The sequence below is a fragment of the Oratosquilla oratoria genome, chromosome 11 (genome assembly GCF_046742065.1).
Source record: "Oratosquilla oratoria isolate Oo_2021 chromosome 11, ASM4674206v1, whole genome shotgun sequence".
Taxonomy (NCBI): Eukaryota; Metazoa; Arthropoda; class Malacostraca; order Stomatopoda; family Squillidae; genus Oratosquilla; species Oratosquilla oratoria.
In genome coordinates, this window is record NC_134787.1 from 70,173,712 (window position 1) to 70,192,216 (window position 18,505).

The 18,505-nt window shown below is 37.9% G+C and overlaps 1 protein-coding gene across 1 annotated transcript in view; it reads left to right on the forward strand.

The window, feature by feature from the left end:
• LOC143029922 (uncharacterized) overlaps positions 1 to 18,505 on the forward strand; it is a gene marked incomplete at its 3' end in the record, with an annotated part of 122,335 nt that overhangs the window by 31,312 nt on the left and 72,518 nt on the right. The window contains 2 exon segments of the mRNA XM_076193126.1: positions 697 to 877; positions 10,265 to 15,482. Coding sequence (XP_076049241.1) covers positions 697 to 877; positions 10,265 to 15,482 — 5,399 coding nt within the window.

Sequence of the window (18,505 nt, forward strand, 5' to 3'; positions counted from 1 at the left end):
CAGTTTTCCATATAGATGTATAGATATGTGGAATAGTTTAGAAGGTGATATAGCCCAAGCTCAAACAATACATAAGTTCAAATCTAAATATAATTGGAAAACAAAGATATAGATTAAGTTGGAACTGTACATGAATTTGTGTCTAGGTATGTAAGAAAATTAGAACATAGGAGATGGGACCCAACAAACGTTGCTACTTTCCTGTATACTACAATTTCGGAAATACAGTTAGGTAAATACACATTTTCTCTTTCCCTCCTTCCCTGCCTTGTTCCCTCTTCCCCTCTATTTCTTTGTATTTAAGTTCATCTTTCACTCCTGATTCTATTCATAAACCTCATCCTGGTCTTTTTGTAGCAGTTTATAATTGTCTTCACTTTTCTTTTTCTTCATGATTTTAGCATCATCTGCATATAAGGTTACATAGCTACCAATTCCATCCATCATATAATTGATAAACTATAGGAACATTACAAGTCCCAGTACCAAATCCTGTGGTACCCCACTAGTCACCTCTCTCCAGTTCAGCATCTTATCTCTCACATGGTTCACACATGTCTGTTAATTTAAAAAGTCTTTGACCCATTCCATTGTACTTCCTATAACACCTATATATGTATGTGTTTATGTTTTCATATGTTTTCTTAGTTGATATTGGCCCATTCAGTAACCAAAACCTATACTCTACATGAACAGAACAATAAGAGTTGGAGATACAACCTCTGATATTGCCCTGAGCCTTGGTGCACAGCTAGATGATTCATCAACAGTATGGACAAGTGCATTAGCAACTCCAGCTGCTTCTAAGGAATCAGAAGAACACTCACCAGGGTCTGAAGGTCAACCTTCTTTTGTGGGTGAAAAGCTGAGACAAAAGGTAGGGTCATATTTTGGTGCTCTTGTACCTCAGGGGGCAAATTAACCCAAACTTTTGCTTAGTTGTAGGTTTGAATTCCACATTCTTACAATTTCCAGCTGTGACTGATACCTGCCCCAATAGTCCAAGCACATAGGGCAAAGATGACTGATTTGGCCATTGCTATGTATTTACCTAGTTGTATTATACGGGAAGGGAGGTATGCTTGTGGTGACCTATTATACTCCTATCTACCACTATATAGTCCATTAATGATCTATCTACCACCCTTCCATCCACCACCCTCTCCCATGTGTACTTATGCTTGACTTTCTTTCGAAACACTGTATTTGCTATCAACTCTCTTGACACATCACCATCAACTCTCCACTACAATTCTTTCCTGGAGCTCCACATTTCCCAATCACTCCATCTATTGGTTCATTTCCTACCCTAGCATTAAGGTCTCCCAATACTACTACATTGATGTTCCTCCCTAATCCCTCTATACACTCATTTAAATCTATTCAAAAATCATCCATTTCTTCTACACTCTTCTCACTACCAGGTCCATATTGCACTAACACAAACCCACGAGCACTTTATTGCTACACTAGCAAAAATGCCTTGTTATTGCAGAGAGAAACAATATGTTTTTGTGGGACCGGCAGGGTTTGTATCTGATCCAGTTCTTGGGCAAATAGTTTAATACAACATGGAAAGCAATAAAGAAGTAAGAATTGATGACCCAACAAAGAGAGGACTGGATGAATCCAGGATTGAGTCCCCATGTGGAGTAATATGCAAAAGGGGGGAAAAAAAAAATGTCTAAATGATACTCTGAAAACAACCAGCAGGTATGTAAGTGATGAGTATTTCTTGGGGTTTAGGAGGCAAGGGGAAAAAATGGAAAAAACCTTGGGCACTGAGAGAGATTTTAGGATTAGCAGAGCAATATGAAACAGAGAAATTAACAACTTAGCAAATGAAGTGATTGATTTAAGATTAGACTACAAAGCTTTACAACTAGAAGTAACCAACCTACGTACAATGAACGAGGTAATACTAAGGAAATTAAACCAACTAAAAAGTGAACTAAGTGCGATAAAAAGAGAAAATGAAAGAAAGGAAAACGAGGTTAGAAATACAAATGATGAACTGAAGAAAGAGGTAAAAGAACAATTGAAAGCAGTAACTGAAAAAATGGAAGAATCAATCAAAGAGACTGATCTGAACGAAATAAAAAATCAGTGGAAAAAGGAACGCGAAAGTCAAAAACTCTCATTCAAAGAAATAGTACAGCAGCAGGTAGAAGAGAATGCAAAGGAAACAGTGATCAAAGAAAAGGAAAATTGGGTGAGAGACACAGTGGACAAAAACAAATACATTGCAGTTTATGGTATAAATGAAAAACACAATGTACACAAATACCAAAAGGAAAAGGAAGAGAAAGAAATTGCAAAGGAAATTCTAAAAGCGGTTCAAGAAGAAGGACAGAATCTAGATACAGAAATTGATGACATACACAGGATGGGTACATACTCAAAAGAAAAGAAAAAAACACAGACCAATGAAAACCAAACTAAGAACACAAATGATAGAAGTACTATCAAAAGCAACAAAAATAGCAAACAGTGAAAAACACAAAAATGTATGGATAAAAAAGGAAATGAATGCAGAGGAATTAAATAAAGATAGGGAACTGAGAAGTGAAGCCAAGAAAAAAAATGAGAAAAGAACGGTGATAAAAAAAAAAAAAAGTTTTTTTGGGAGAGTGTTGGATCTGAGACTGAGAAAATGGTACATACATACATATACCAAGGCTTTTTCCCCCTTCCAAGGGAGGTAGCCACAAAGGGAAAGGCATAAAAACACTCCCACCCATTTCATCCCTAAATACACTCCACACCCCTCCCACCCTTCCTCTCATCTGAGCACCTCCTGGATGACGGGTCATCCCTGAACCCTGCCCACCGCCCTGGGTCAGAAGCAGTGTCGCAAGACACAGTACATCCACAGCAAGGCCGCTTCATTTAATCGGCGACCCCCCCTCTCCGTCCCCCTTTGCATATAAGGAGAGGACGGGGAGATATCCCTTCGGGCTGCGTCAAAATTTACTCACACATACTACCCCACCCCCACCCCCCCGCCCATTCCTCCTCATGCAGTCACAACATCATCCATATACAACCATTCTCCACTCACCTCTGTCTTCCGTCCTCTCCCTTCCTTCCTCAACAGACATTCCCCTCTTCCCCAAAGCCCCCTTCACCCCATCCATCCACCTCATCCTAGGACGTCCCCTCATGTTCACTCCCTCCACATCTGCCTTCCATACCTCCTTTACTAGTCTTTCTTCACTCATTCTTTCCATGTGTCCAAACCATCCCAATATTCTTTCATCAACCCTCTCTCCCAAATCCTTTTTCACCCCTGTTCTCCTCCTCACCTCCTCATTTCTCACTCTATCTAGCCTAGTAACCCCCACCATACTTCTCAGACACCTCATCTCAAACACATTCAAACTCCTTCTCTCTTCTTCTCTTATGTTCCACGTTTCTGCCCCATACAGTGCTGTTGGCACAATCACTCTTTCATACAGTCTCCTCTTCGCATCCATTCCCAAATGTCTATTTCTCATTACACTCTTTAAACCACCAAGGCATTTACTCGCTTCTCTCAATCTACATTCTACCTCCACCTTCACTCCACCTTTTCCTGCTACACTTGCACCCAAGTATCTAAAACTATCCACTTCCTCCAGTCGCTCTCCCTTAATGTTCACTTCCAGTCTACTGCCACTTTCACCCCTTGTACATCTCATCACCTTACTTTTACCCACATTTATCTTTAGCTTTCTTCTATCACATACTCTCCCAAACTCTGCCACCAGCTTCCTCAATCCCTCCTCTGACCCTGCCACAAGCGCAGTGTCGTCCGCAAACAACAGCTGGCTCACCTCCCACTTTTCTCCATTTTCTTTAACCATCTCCAATCCCTGACTCACTACCCTAGCATTCACCTCTCGCACCACCCCATCCATGTATAAGTTGAACAGCCAGGGCGACATAACGCATCCTTGACGAAGTCCCACCTTTACTTCAAACCACTCACTCTCTCCATTTCCAATCCTAACACATGCTCTACTACTCACATAAAAACTCTTGACAGCTCCCAAAAGCTTTCCTCCTATCCCATAAATCTGCATAACCTCCCACAGTGCCTTTCTGTCTACCCTATCATAAGCCTTTTCCAGATCCATAAAAGCCCAAAAAACATCCTTCCCCTTTCCTATAGCTTTCTCACATATCTGTCTTACCACAAAGATCTGATCTACACAACCTCTACCCGTCCTAAATCCACACTGTTCCTCACCAATTACTCCTTCTGTTCCTCTCCTAATCCTCTCAATTAAGATTCTCCCATAAGCCTTCCCTACTACACTCAACAGGCTAATCCCTCTGAAATTACTACATTCACACTTGTCCCCTTTTCCCTTGTAAAGAGGAACTATACAGGCACTACTCCAGTCCTCCGGTACTCTACCCTCTCTCCAGCAAACATTAAATAATCTCACCAACCAGAGAAAATGGTACATCAGAAAAATGGAAACTTAAACCAAAAAAGAGTAGAGAAGAAAGAATTAAAAGTGGCATATACAGATATGGACGGTATGAATTCAGGATTAAATGAATTGCATGACTATCAGTAGAGAAACCTGACATAATGGGAATTGCAGAAACAAAACTGAAATGTCCTATACAATTAAGTATGGTGGGACAAGGATTATACAATCTTTGGTCGAAAAATAGGAAGGACAAACAGGACCTCATGATATTGACTAGAAAGGACCTAAATGTAATAAAGGCAACAGAAGGAAAAGATAATGTGGAATTAGTCACAGTTAAAGTCGAAATCAGTAGTATGAAAAGTAGGTTTATAGTTGTATATGTGCCACCAAAACCTAAGAACTTGGACTGAGAGCAAACACTCAAAATTACTAGAAGGCACAAAGAATGAATTAACCGAGACACTGAAATGTGGAGAAAATATAGTGATTATGGGTGACTTTAGTGCAAAGGGAATAAATTGGGAAGAATTGACAATGGGAGATGGAGACGAATATTGGGGCAATGTCCTACTTGATATGACCATAGATTATACATTGATGCAATAGGTTAAAGAATGTACTAGATTTAGACAATACGAAGAACTATCGAGACTAGGTTTGATATTCACCTCTGACCCAGAAATAGTGGAAGAAATAAACTACAAAACACCAATTGGAAAGAGTGACCACATACTAATAGAGATTGAACTTAAGGAACAAAATGTGTTAAGGGGGTATGCGACACCTAGGGGTCATTTTCTAAAATATTTAGAGTAAAGAGCTGAAACTTCACAGGTAAATAGTTATCCTTGTTGCCTACATTTTAGGTGAAACAGAATGATGTATGTACACATGTACATATACCAGTAGCGACATTTAAAAGTGTACAGCATCATAATACGGGGACCAATTTGTTTTATATTTTGGCTATGATTAGTCAGTAGGCACACCTAGGGCTGGTCATTGAGTAATTGAACAATTTCCTTTATACTTTTGCATACAGGCATTTCAATTTTAATGTCCGGCAAAAATCGTGAAAAATTAAAAAAATTTGGTCTTGTTTCCATTATTACTCCTAACTCTTTCATTTTATTCAAAATATTTGAATGACCAGCCCTAGCAGTTACTAAATGTAATATTTCCTGGAGGTTTCATCTAAATCTGATGTATTTTAGATTTTTTATGATTAAAAAAAAGTAAAAAAAATATTGAACGGAGATATGACGACTTGAAATATAAATGTATCTGTAATTTGCTTATAGTTTCACCAATTTGACTGATGTTTTCATGGCTTAATTCTTATTATATAATGGATAAGTACAGTAAAAATCATCAACATATTTTAATTATAAGTACTTTAAATAATGAAAAACTAAAGTATAAGTACATTATATCACAGTATTGGCGACGCACAGACGACACCATCATATAATTTGCTTTTTTGCACATTTATCGGTTTCTTCATATGAAACCTCACTGCTGGGGGCTACCCATGATGACTGTACTAATGAGTAATATGTACTAGCTAAGGTAATATATTGCCAGGAGAGCTCATGAGACATGCGTACTTTTTCTTTCAAAGCTAGTAGGTAACTGATGTCCAGCTGAGCTCTAAGTTGGCAAAAGCTATCCCTCCACCTTCCTCCCTTCCCCTCCACCCTCACATACTGGCCGTTGAAGCATTGGGCGAGCGTAAATTCAATCGAATTTCAACGTTATTTGATGCGCCTGAAGGTCCTAAGTGGCACGCCCCCCTCTAGTGTGGGTTGCGCCTTTAACTCCGTCCATTTAAACCCCCGCCCAAGACATTTAAATTGTGTGCCACTGGAAAATTATTTGTCAGGATTTATTTCTAAATGGTATACAAACATTTTGAACACAGTTTTGAAAAATGCTATATCTTGACCAAATCCCCCCCCCCCAGGTGTCACGTACCCCCTTAAGAAGGAACGAGAAACATAGAGAAGGAAGATGTACAACAAAACTGATTTTGTAAAACTTAGAAGAAAAAAAATTCAAAATGCCTGTTGGGAAAAATTTGCAAATGATGAAACAAAGACAGAAGAGAAATGGAACATTTTCAAAGAAATATATAAAAAGGGAACAGATAAATATGTGCCTAAGCAGAAATAGAAAAGGGGGTACATAAAGTGCTGGTATAATAAAAAGTGTAGCAATGCCAAAGATAGAAGAGACAGCTTGGAAAGATGGAAAAGAGACAAAAAAGAGATTAAATGGCAAACATACATCAAACTGAGAAATGAATACATAGACATATGAAGAGAGGAAAAAAGAAACTATGAAAAAGGTAAAAAGCAAAATGCAAAGATCAACCTAAGCTATTTTACAGATGTGTAAACGACAAAATAAAAGACAAACATGAAATTGTGAAACTGTGTGAAGGAAATCAAGAATATACAGAAGATGTTGAAATGGCTGAAGTAATGACCAGACATTTTAAGTCTGTTTTTACCATTGAAAGCTCACAATTGTGGGATGATAGTCACCAGGAAGGATCCCTTAAAATGAAAGAAATAATGGTGACACAGAAAGAAATAAGGGACCAAATAAGGAAACTCAATGTCAGAAATTCACATGGGCCAGATGCAATAGCGAACTGGATATTAAAAGAATGCATAGACAAATTCACAGATAAAATACACGAGATAATTGACTTCTCACTCAAAGAAGGAAAGGTACCACAAGACTGGAAAAATGCTAATATTGTACCAATATATAAGGGGAGGAAATAAAGAAACTCCAACAAATTATAGACCGGTATCCCTTACAAGCACAATTGTAAAAAATATGTGAAAGTTGTTAAAAACAAATGGTCTAAACACTTGAAAAAGAAAATATTAAACCCCAACCAAGATTACTAGACATAATACAAGAAAGAGATGGCTGGGTAGATTGTGCCTTCCTGGACCTACAAAAGGCCTTGGACAAAGTACCACACAAAAAACTACCAAGAAAAATTGAAATAATATGTGGAATACAAGGAAAATTATTAGAATGGATGAAAAACTTCTTGGAAGGAAGAAAAATGAGAGTGCTACTTAGAGAAAAGAACTCAAAATGAGTAAACATGATAAGTGAAGTCCCCCAAGGCTCTGTGTTGGCTCTGATAATGTTTGCTATTTATATAAACGACATGGATGAAGGAATTGAATGCTGTCAAATAGGTTCGAATGGTAATACTCAGGAATTTAAGAAGGCGAGAGGGAAACACATGTCACAACAAACTAAGATGTGTTTATTCGGAATAACACAGGCTAAAATTAGTTTACACAAAAAATGAATTAAATAATTGTAACTTTCCTGAGTGGGAAGAGAGGCTGAAGTGTCCTGCTCGGCAAGCAGACAGTTCTCTCCTGGTCCGTCGACGACGAGCGTCGGAAAGGAAGTCCAATCCAGGTTCTCCATGCCCTTCCTTTGTGGACCTGGGAAGGGGAGGGAGAGTGGGTGAGGGGATGATATGCGCACAGCAGTAGTGACCCCGTAGTTGGGCCTAGTTGGCAGCCCTGGGCAGCTACGCATGACCTCATGCTACTTCAGCGTGGGTCACATTCCTCTGAATCTGGGTCAGGTGCTGAGCGTGCTGACCAGCTCCAAGCTTCCATCTCGGGTTGAATCACGTGGTCAGTGGTGGACGAAACGTCCGCGCTGACAAATGCTATATGAACTTCTTTGCAGATGATGCAAAACTTGATGAGAGTGAGTAATGAAGAAGATTGCAAATCCTTTCAGGGAGATCTGGACAAAGTCTGGAATTGGAGTAAAAAGAACGAAGTGAATTTCAACATTAAAAAATGTAGTATAATGGAATTTGGAAAAAGCAAAAATAGAATATCCGTTCAATACAAAATTGGAACAAAAGAAAGTTACAAAAATAAACTCAGAAAGAGACCTAGGAGTAATAATCTCAAATGATATGACACCAGACAAACATATAAACAAAATAGTTGGAGAAACTTACAACTTAATAAAATAAATGAAAGTGGCCTTTGACTACATGGATGAGGAAATGGTGAAGAAAATACTAGTTACACTGATAAGACCAAAATTAGAGTATGCAGCAGCACTATGGACACCCAGTACAAAAAAACATAAAGAAACTAGAAAGAATTCAAAGAGCACTAACAAAGATGACACCAACACCTAGCATGTTGACATATGAACAAAGATTGGACAAACTAAACTTATTAACTGTTGAGCAAAGAAGAGAAAGAGATGATTTGATAACCATCTATAGAATTATGAAAGAGATGGAAATCCTTGACAGGGATGATCTACTTAAATGGGATAGAAGAAATAGAAGGGGACACAAGGAGAAACTTAAGAAGGACAGTTACAGAAGAGATCTGAAAAAGAATAGCTTTCCACACAGTGATAGATACATGGAATAAATTGAAAGAGAAAACAGTGAGTGCTAAAACTATACATGACTTTAAGATAGAACTGGATCTGGAAAGATACAAATGTGGGTCTCTATGAGCATAGCTCTTCTCCCGCATAATACAACTAGGTAAAAACATCTCCTTTCCCATTTTCACCTTCATCCACATTAACCTTGAAGAAACCTCCCTCCACTCCACTACACATTTACCTATCTCTTCACTTACTAGTATAGCCACCCCTTCTCTCCCTCACCCTCTCTTTACTCCTGAGAACCTCCCAACTACACTCCCAAACTCACACTTGCCCTTCCCTCTCAACTTAGTTTCACTCAAAGCCAACACATCCACCTTTCTTCTCACAAACATACTACCTATCTCTTCCCTTTTACTCATCTGTACCACATCCACACACATTAAAAGACCCAAACCTTAGGGTACTGGTTCGAAAACTTCCAGACCCTCTTTTGCCTTTACTTTTTTTTTAGGAATGTCCCCTGTGGGGCTACAGGGAGAAGGATGCCTAGTTCCAATCCCCGTCCCATTTTTCTCACCTCTTATTATCCAAGTGGGAATACTTGGTGGTAGCATTCTATCCCCCACCACAGGGTAGGCGAAACAAGGAAATGAATATTCAGAGAAATGGTACAAGACAACAACAATGGGACAGCATAACAAGAGGGACAGTAGCAGTATAATAAAAGTGTCATCATTTCTCTGTGACCAGAGTCCTCCTATATCACAGACAAAATGATGTGTGACTCTGGTCCATAGGGCCACCCCATATAGACCCTAAAGTATCAACTACATGCTACTTTGTCACAACAACATGCAGCCAATACCCCAATTTAGGCTGGTCCTTGCATTTTTCTATTATGTCTTTTTCATATCTTTTCTTTCCTATTTTTACATACTTCTTAGTTTGATATATATTTGCCATTTACTATTTTTTTTTTTTTTTTTTTTTTTTTTTTCCTCTCTCTCTCTCTCTCTCTCCCATCTATTCTAAGCTTTGTCTTTTATATCTTTTGCCTCACTACATTTTTTGTTGTACCAGTTCTTAATGTACACCCTTTCTTGCTTCTGCTTTGGTACATATTTGTCTATTCCCTCATAACTTTCTTTTGATATGTTCCATTTCTCTTCCATCTTTGTGTCGTCATTTAAGAAGTGTGTTTATTATGACGTGATTTATTATCATTCTAAACCTCTTTACCCCATCTTGCTCTTTATAGATTGACAAGTTTGGGCAGTGGTGTGGATCATATGTGTATCTTGAAACTCTACATATCCAGATCTCCCTTGGTACAATTAGTCTGGATATGAGGGAGATTGTACTTGTACATCGAAGAAAATTTATTGAAGGTCCCATTAGGTGAAATAATTCCTTTTCCATTGCAGGTATTAGTCCGTTCACTCTTCAGCCCTAGAACACCTGGAAGGAGAAAGTCCAATTCCTCTGAAGAGGTGGGAAGCCCAGGTCTGGGCATTATAAACTGCCACTCACCTGTTCAGCCCTTTTTGAAAATGAAAAGAAAAAGATCTCATAGCAGTTCATGCTCCAGCAATAGCAGCAGTCAGAAAGATCACAGCCATCAAAGTGAACTTAGAAATAATTTTGACGGTGATGTTTATGATGGACATGAAAGCAGTATTAGTTCAAAAGTGAAGTGTAAGAAGAGACAGGTGTTTGCAAATGTTCAGGAGAAAAGAATTCGGACAAGTACCCCTGTGAGAAAGCTGGAATGTGATGAAAACTCAGTTGTCAAACACCAAAAAACTGAACATTCCTTTTCAACAACTCAGGCTTTTGTACCAAGTATTGTGTCAGACATTAAATCGCAGCCCAAGGTTAAAGAACCTGTAGATTGTACCGAAGTGCCTTTTCAGGCTGTTGTACAGAAGGAAGAACAACTAGAGGTTCCTGGAAGGTCTTCAGAATCTCAGGAGGATTTTTTTCAATTTGTATGTTCTCCTGTTAAGAAGTGTAGAAAGAATAGTCATGAAGAACCACTGGAGGTTGAAGATAGGACCTTTAGCAAAGTGAACAGTCCTGAAAGAGGTGAATTGCCAGATAAAATAGCAGAAGCTATCATAGAAAAATCACAAGAAAGAAAACCAGAAGCTATTGTACAAGACTTGATTAGCTGGAAACCACTTGTTGAAAGTAAACCCAATTGTCAGCCACAGATTGAAAATAGAGAAGGAGCTGCGAAGGATAATTCTCTGTCAGAAGATTATCTCTTTTCCATTACAGGCACTACTGGTAATGAAATGCATGGCCAACTAACTGATGACTGGGATGATGAAGGGGATATTGAAAAGATTTTTGGTAAAGAACTAGTAAAGGTTGAAATCATAGATACAGGTAAAGGACAGTATAGTGAACACAGAACAAAGGACTCTGATTATGTAAAGAATTGTGCTGAGGATAAGGTTGCTGAAGAGCCCCAGAATAAAAAATCAAATATGAAAGATGTGAACACAGTCTCAGATGGGTATCGTGATGGAGAAATGTTGCACACTTCAGAAACTAGGGAAAGTGGAAGCAAATCTTGTATAGGATCAAGTGAAAATGAGCAGGAATTAATTTCTCATGATAAGAATACAGAAAAACAAGGTATTTGCAATCAGTTCACCAAGGAAGAAAAATATGAAAGGGATGACATTGCATCAAAGAAGAAAGTGCCTGAGAAAGAAATCACAACCCCAAAGTTGTCCAAAAGCATTACAAAGTTTTCGTTAAAGAAAAAGAGAGTTTCAGGGACATTTTTCTACCCAACCAAAAATGAAGATTATGAGCATTCACATATGACATATAAGGACAACATTGTGAACTCTTCAAAAGTTCAAACCCCAAGGAGCACTGAAGAACAAGTTATAGAAAATATAGAAAAGAGAATATGTATAAACTTGCCAAAGGTTGATACAAAAGAGGAGTCTCCCCAAACAACAAATAACATCCACAGGATGGCCAATATGCAACAGAATTTCATTAGTCTTTCAGTTCTTGAAAAACAAAAAAGGTTTATACAAAACCATAAAGATATAGATATGGAAATAACAAGATCTGAAAAGTTCCAGGATAAAAATGGTGGTATCAAAGATGGATTAAGAGGAAGTGAAAGTCATAAAGACGTATCAAAATCTTCTAAAGGAGGTGCTGAAAGGCCACAGGAGGCTCCACAGCTGTTTCAGACAGCTGCTGGAGAAAAGGTTACCATCAGCAGCACCGCCATCAAATATGTGAGGAGTCAGCGTAGTATCACTGGTCCATTTCCCAGAGATGTTCAAGAACCTTATGTTGTTCCTTGGGTTGAAGGAGGTCATGAAGGTTCTTTGCATCATAAAGATGATATTAGGAAAAGAATGAAAGATGCTAGGGCAGTTCCTGATAGGAATGAAGGTATTAAAAGTTCCACACAGGAAGACATGGATAATACATGCCTTGAAAACCTTTTTATTGTTCCTTATGAGCACCTTGATGAACCAGAAAATGTTACAAGTCCTGTAGATGGAGAAAAAGAAATAGAACAAAATTATGGCTGTGATGTAGAAGCTAATTCTGATTCTGAAATTAAGAAGGGAGGAAGTGTAGGGTTTGAAGGATTATCAAAACCATGTACTGGATTTAGAACTGCACGAGGTTCTAATGTTGCAATTAATGATGTAGCTCTTAGGCATGCTAAACAAATGTGGGAAGAAGAAATGAATAAAGTAAAATGTACTGAAGGTGAAATGGATGGACAAATCAGTAATCATGTGCCTTTACAGAGTATAAAAGACAGTTCATTTCCTGGGAAAAATAATTGTGCTCCAGGAATAATTAACACTGGCAGAGAAAGAGGTGGTGTTAAAGTTGAGGACAGTTCTAGTTCTAGTCATGAGGATTCCAATTTTATGCCAGTATTCAATGAAGAAATATCATCCAAAACATCAATACAGGAAAATGTGGCCAAAGGATCGTATTCGACCAATGTGGCACAGGATTCTGAGAAATGTAAACAGGATGAAATTACAGCTTCTACTAAATGTCACTTGACAGCATTAAGCAGATTTAAAGAACAGTTGAATGTAAAGACTGAGTCAAATGGAAAAGAGGTTGAGAATTTTATTTGTAAGGATGTCATTGCAAAAGGGAATTCAAAAGCTTCAAATCAAGTTAAGACATCTATAGCAAAACAAATGAACGCTCACATTGAGCCAAACACATTATCATGGGAATCAAGGAAACCACAGTTACCTATTTTGCCAACTTATGATGTAGAAATGAATAACTTGGATGCTGCAGAAACCTTTAACCCAGAAAATTCTGGAGAAAAGGTAAAAGGTGTATACACTCATGAGGAAGCCAACAGAAAGAATATAAAATCATTGAACTCGTTGAATAAATGTTCCTTCACGTTGCCTGATGTGACAAAAGACTTTAGCATTGGCTTTAGTACTGGCTTAGGGAAGTCCATCCAAGTAAGTAACAAATCTTTAGAATGTGCCAGGAATCTATGGAAGGATATAGAAATGGATGGTGATGAGGTACTAGATACAGAATTTGAGAAAACCAATACCACAAAGAAAATAAATGAGGTAATAAGAAATGATTTTGGAGAAAACACATTGCATGTCATCCAAAATTTTCGTGATAATACAGAACCAGAGGAAGAAAAGGATAAGAATGTACCAAACTGTGTAGGTTTAGGAAAGATACCTCTCATTGGATTTCAAACTGCACAAGGATCACAGGTCCACACAAATAGGGAGGGTCTAAATAGAGTTAAGTCAGTGTTTATGGAGGACCAAGATACAGAAGAAATTTGCATCAATCTGCCAAACATTTCTCTTCATAGAGAAAATGATCGAGATTTCAAGACGGTCAGAGGAATTAGCCACAATGAAAACAATGAGGCTTTAGACCATATGAAAGTCACAAATACAGGAAGGAATTCATTTTCTGAAAAGATAACTTCCATGGGATTTCAGACTGCTCAAGGGTCTCATGTTGATGTAAACAAGAATGATCTAAATAGGGCTAGATTATTATTTAAAGAAGATGAAGACATGGAGGAAGAAAACAAAGTCATTGCACATCAATATGATAAAGCACACTGTAGAAATTTTGAAGTTTCAAGTGCAGGAAAGAATAAATTTTCAGAAAAGATAGCTTCCACAGGATTTCAGACTGCTCAAGGGTCTCGGGTCATTATAAGCAAGAAAGCTCTAAATAGGGCTAGATTATTGTTTGAAGAAGATCAAGACATGGAGGAAAATAATAGAGTCATTGCAAATCTGAGTGATAAAGCACACTCTAGCAATTTTGATAATTTAAGAAAGCTTGGAGAAGTTGGCAAAGGTAGTAATAGTGAGGTTCCAGAACATGTGGAAACTCTGAATAGTGTTGCTGATAAGGACAGTCTTGGTGAAGAAATCAGGTTAAATAGAATTCTTGATAATTTTGTGAATCAGAGGTCAACTACAGAAAATGAAACCAAACTTAAAAGCTTTCACAAGGAATCATTATCATCATCATCATCACTCACTAAGAATATTCAAGGACAAGGTAGTGAATTTACATCAGGTCTTGTATTAAAAGAATCATCAAATTTTGGATTTCAAACAGCAGCTGGGTCCCAGGTTATGGTGAGTGAAAAGGCATTACTAAAGGCAAAAACTTTAATGGAGTTAGAGCTAGGAGATGTATACCAGAAACCACTGGAAAAAGCACTGCCAGGTGCTGGTTTAGAACAGGAACTTCTAGTACAAAATTTTCTTACCTCAAGTCCTGACCTTAAATTAAACCAGTATCAAAAGAAAGATGTAGCTTGTTTTGGATTCAGAACAGGGAAGGGAGAAAACTTAGTTATTGATAATGCAGCTCTTGAGAGAGCCAAAAACTTGTTTACAGATGTTGATTTTCTAAAGGAAGATTTAAAATTAGAAAGTCCACAGGAAGAACTTAGTTATGATTTAACTGGCATTGAAAATGGTGCTCCAGAAAAACAAAAATTAAAGTCTGACACTGAGGATGAAGAGAAGGAACTTTGTGATTTGTCGAAAATAGAAGACAAGGGTGAATGTGAAGTAGAAGAGGCGGCCTGGGATGATCATTGTGCATCACCAGTATTAGGCTGTGCTTCACCAATATTAGGTTCACAAAGAAGTCAGGCTATTTCCAGAAATTTCATAGTAAAGAGATTGGAAAAAAATATGCATTTTAATGTGATTGACAAAATGCATGGTGAGAAGGGTAGTCCTATTCAAAGTGATGCTGAGCAGTCCAATAAAAAGCCTACAAGTGAACAAGATTATAAGCAAAGTGATATTGAGACATTGCAGAAGAGTATTCATGAGGAAAGGAACAGAAACATTTCTTTTGAAGATTGTAGTAATATGTGTAGCCCTCCAAATTATTCTAATGAACACAGCAAAATTGAAACACAAGAAATTTCAGACATAACAGAAATATTTATGTTGGACAATTCTTGGGATCAGGAAAATGTCATGTCAGAAGTAAAGCCAAAAATTACCAGAAGGAGTTCACATAGTCCAGTAACATCAGAACTACTGGATGATGCTGAAACTATGGAGGAGATTGATAGTATTACATTAGAACAGAGTTTCATAGGTAAGTAGTTAAACAGTAAGCAGGTAACAAAACTCTATATCTCTCTCTCACTCTCTGTCCCTCTCTCTCTGTCCCTCTCTCTCTCTATGTCCCTCTCTTTCTCTCTCTCTCTCTCTCTCTCCATCCCCCCCTCTCTCTCTCTCTCTCCATCCCCCCCCCTCTCTCTCTCTCCATCCCCCCCCTCTCTCTCTCTCCATCCCCCCCCTCTCTCTCTCTCCCTCCCTCTCTCTACCTCTCCCTCCCACACTCTACCTCTCTCCCTCCCTCCCTTTGTCTCCCTTCCTCTCTCTCTCTCTCTCTCTCCCTCCCCCTCTCCCCCTCCCCCTCCCCCTCCCCCTCTCCACCTCCCTCCCTCCCTCCCTCTCTCTCCACCTCCCTCCCTCCCTCTCTCTCCCCTCCCTCCCTCCCTCTCTCCTCCCTCTCTCTCTCCCTCTCTCTCTCTCTCTTTCTCTTTCTCTTTCTCCTTCTCTCCTTCCTCTCTCTCTCCTGTAATGGATGTAGGACTTTTTGCATGGAAGAGAAATGAGAGTAGTGCTCAGAAATAAGAGCTCTAATCTGGAGGAGGTAATAAGTGGAGTTCCACAAGGAGTATTGGCTCCAATGATATTTGCTATGTGAATGACATGGACAGTGGTGTGGAATATTACATGAACTTCTTTGTAGATGATGCAAAATTGTTAAAGAGAGTGAATACTGAAATGGACTGTGACTCACTACTAAGAGATCTGAATAGGGTCTGGGAATGGAGTCAGAAGTGGGAAGTGGACTTCAATATAAAGAAATGTAGTATAATGGAATTTAGAAAAAGTAAAAAAAGGATATCAGGACAATATAAAATTGGTGAAAAAGAAGTAATGAAAGTGTGATCTGAAAAAGACCTGGGAGTGATCATCACAAAAGATATGTCCCCTGATAAGTATATAGACACAATTGTTGGTGAAACCTATAACTTGCTGCTGCTGATGATGATATGGTTTAACATCACAAATGCCCCCGTATCGGAAGGGTAGGACGGTGCCCCTCACATATGGCTTTGCAGCTTGTATAACTTGCTAAGATCAATAAAAGTGGCTTTTACTTACTTGGGTGAAAAAATTGTAAAGAAAATGTTAGTCACACTGATAAAGCCTAAATTGGAGTATGCAGCACGGCACTGGTCCCCCAGTACTAAAAAGAATATAAAGAAAATTGAGAGAATCCAGAGAGTAACTACGAAGATGGCCCCAACACTATCAAAAATGTCATATGAAGAAAGATTGTCAAAATTAGAACTACTGACTCTGGAACAACAAGAGAAACAGGTGACTTGTTGACCAACTACAGAATTATGAAAAGTGTAGAAATCCTTTGTAGAGAAGGCATTCAAAATTGGTCTAAATTGCAATAAGAGAAACACAAGAGGACATGGAAAGAAACTCAAAAAGGACAATCATAGAAGAGACCTAAAAAAAAACAGCTTTCCCCACAGAGTGGTGGATGTATGGAACAAACTAGACGAAACAATAATGTGTGCAAAAACAATACAAGACTTTAAGAGCAAATTAGATATGGTGAGATACAACTAGGTAGATACATAACACTTTCAAACCTGTCATATGAAGAGAGATTATCAAAACTGAATTTACCGACTCTGGAACAAAGAAGAGAAAGAGATGACCTGCTGACCATCTACAGAATCATGACAAAATTTTATAAAGGAGTGGAAAAGTATGTTCCAAGACAAAAGCAAGAAAAAGAATATGTAAAGTGTTGGTACAGCAAAAGATGTAGGGAGTTAAAAGACAAAAGGGATAAAGTTTGGATAAAATGGAAGAAAGACAAAAGACCTAAAAAAATGGAAAATATATACTAGTTATAGAAATCAATATGTACAAGTGTGCAGAGAAGAAAAGAGAAAATACAAAAAAGATGTCAGAAAAATGTAAAGATCAACCAAAACTCTTTTACAGATTTGTAAACAAACTGAAAAACAAACAAGAATTAGAGAAACTACGACAAGGAGGAGTTGAATACAGAGGAAATAGAAATGGCAGAAATTATGAACAAGCATTTTAAATCCGCGTTTACGAGGGAGAACATACGACCTAGAGATATCGAATGGGAGGAGAAAGCCCCCCTATGAAAGAGATAGAAGTAACAAGGAATGAAATAATGAATCACTTGAGAAATCTCGGTCAGAAAATCTCATGGTCCAGATGAAATGACAAACTGGATTTTGAGAGAAAACAAAGGATTACAAAGGCAAAGCATGCCGACAGGAGACCTTTTGATCCATATATAGGTCGGATGCAGCAAAAAAAAAAAAAAAAAAAAATCATATTAATTATAAATTAAAACTATAACAATGTAAATAACAATTAAAATACATAAATAAATGCATTGGTATAGTTGAATAACAAACAAACAGGTAAATAGTAAATGATAATAAATTGACATATAACTAATAATAAATGAAAATCAGACAGACAAATTATAACAAAACAAAAACAAATAATATAACATAAATTATAATAATTACAGCATCTTACTTAGGTATTTATCTAAATGATTCTTAAAGCTTCGAACTGAACTACATTGCACTACCTGTGCAGGAAGTTTATTCCATTCATTAACTACACGGTTGGCAAAGTTGTTTCTACCTACTTCCAAATTGAATCTATTTCCGGACAGTTTGAGACCATTGTTTCTTGTCTGATTCTCATTCAATGTGAAAATTTGGTCACTTTTGATGTTGTCAATTCCCTTTAAAATCTTAAAGACCTGTATCAAGTCACCTCTGAGTCTACGCTTTTTTAGGGAAAACAGATTCATGTGCTTAAGTCGATTTTCGTATGATTTATTTTTGATATTTGGAATCAGTTTTGTGGCTCGCCGTTGTACTTTTTCCAGTCTGTCAATGTCTTTAATGAGATTCGGTGACCATACGGAAACAGCATATTCCAAATGTGGACGAACTAACGATTTATATAGCTTGTTAATGAGTGATGGACTTTTGAAATCAAAAGATCGCGCAATCAATCCTA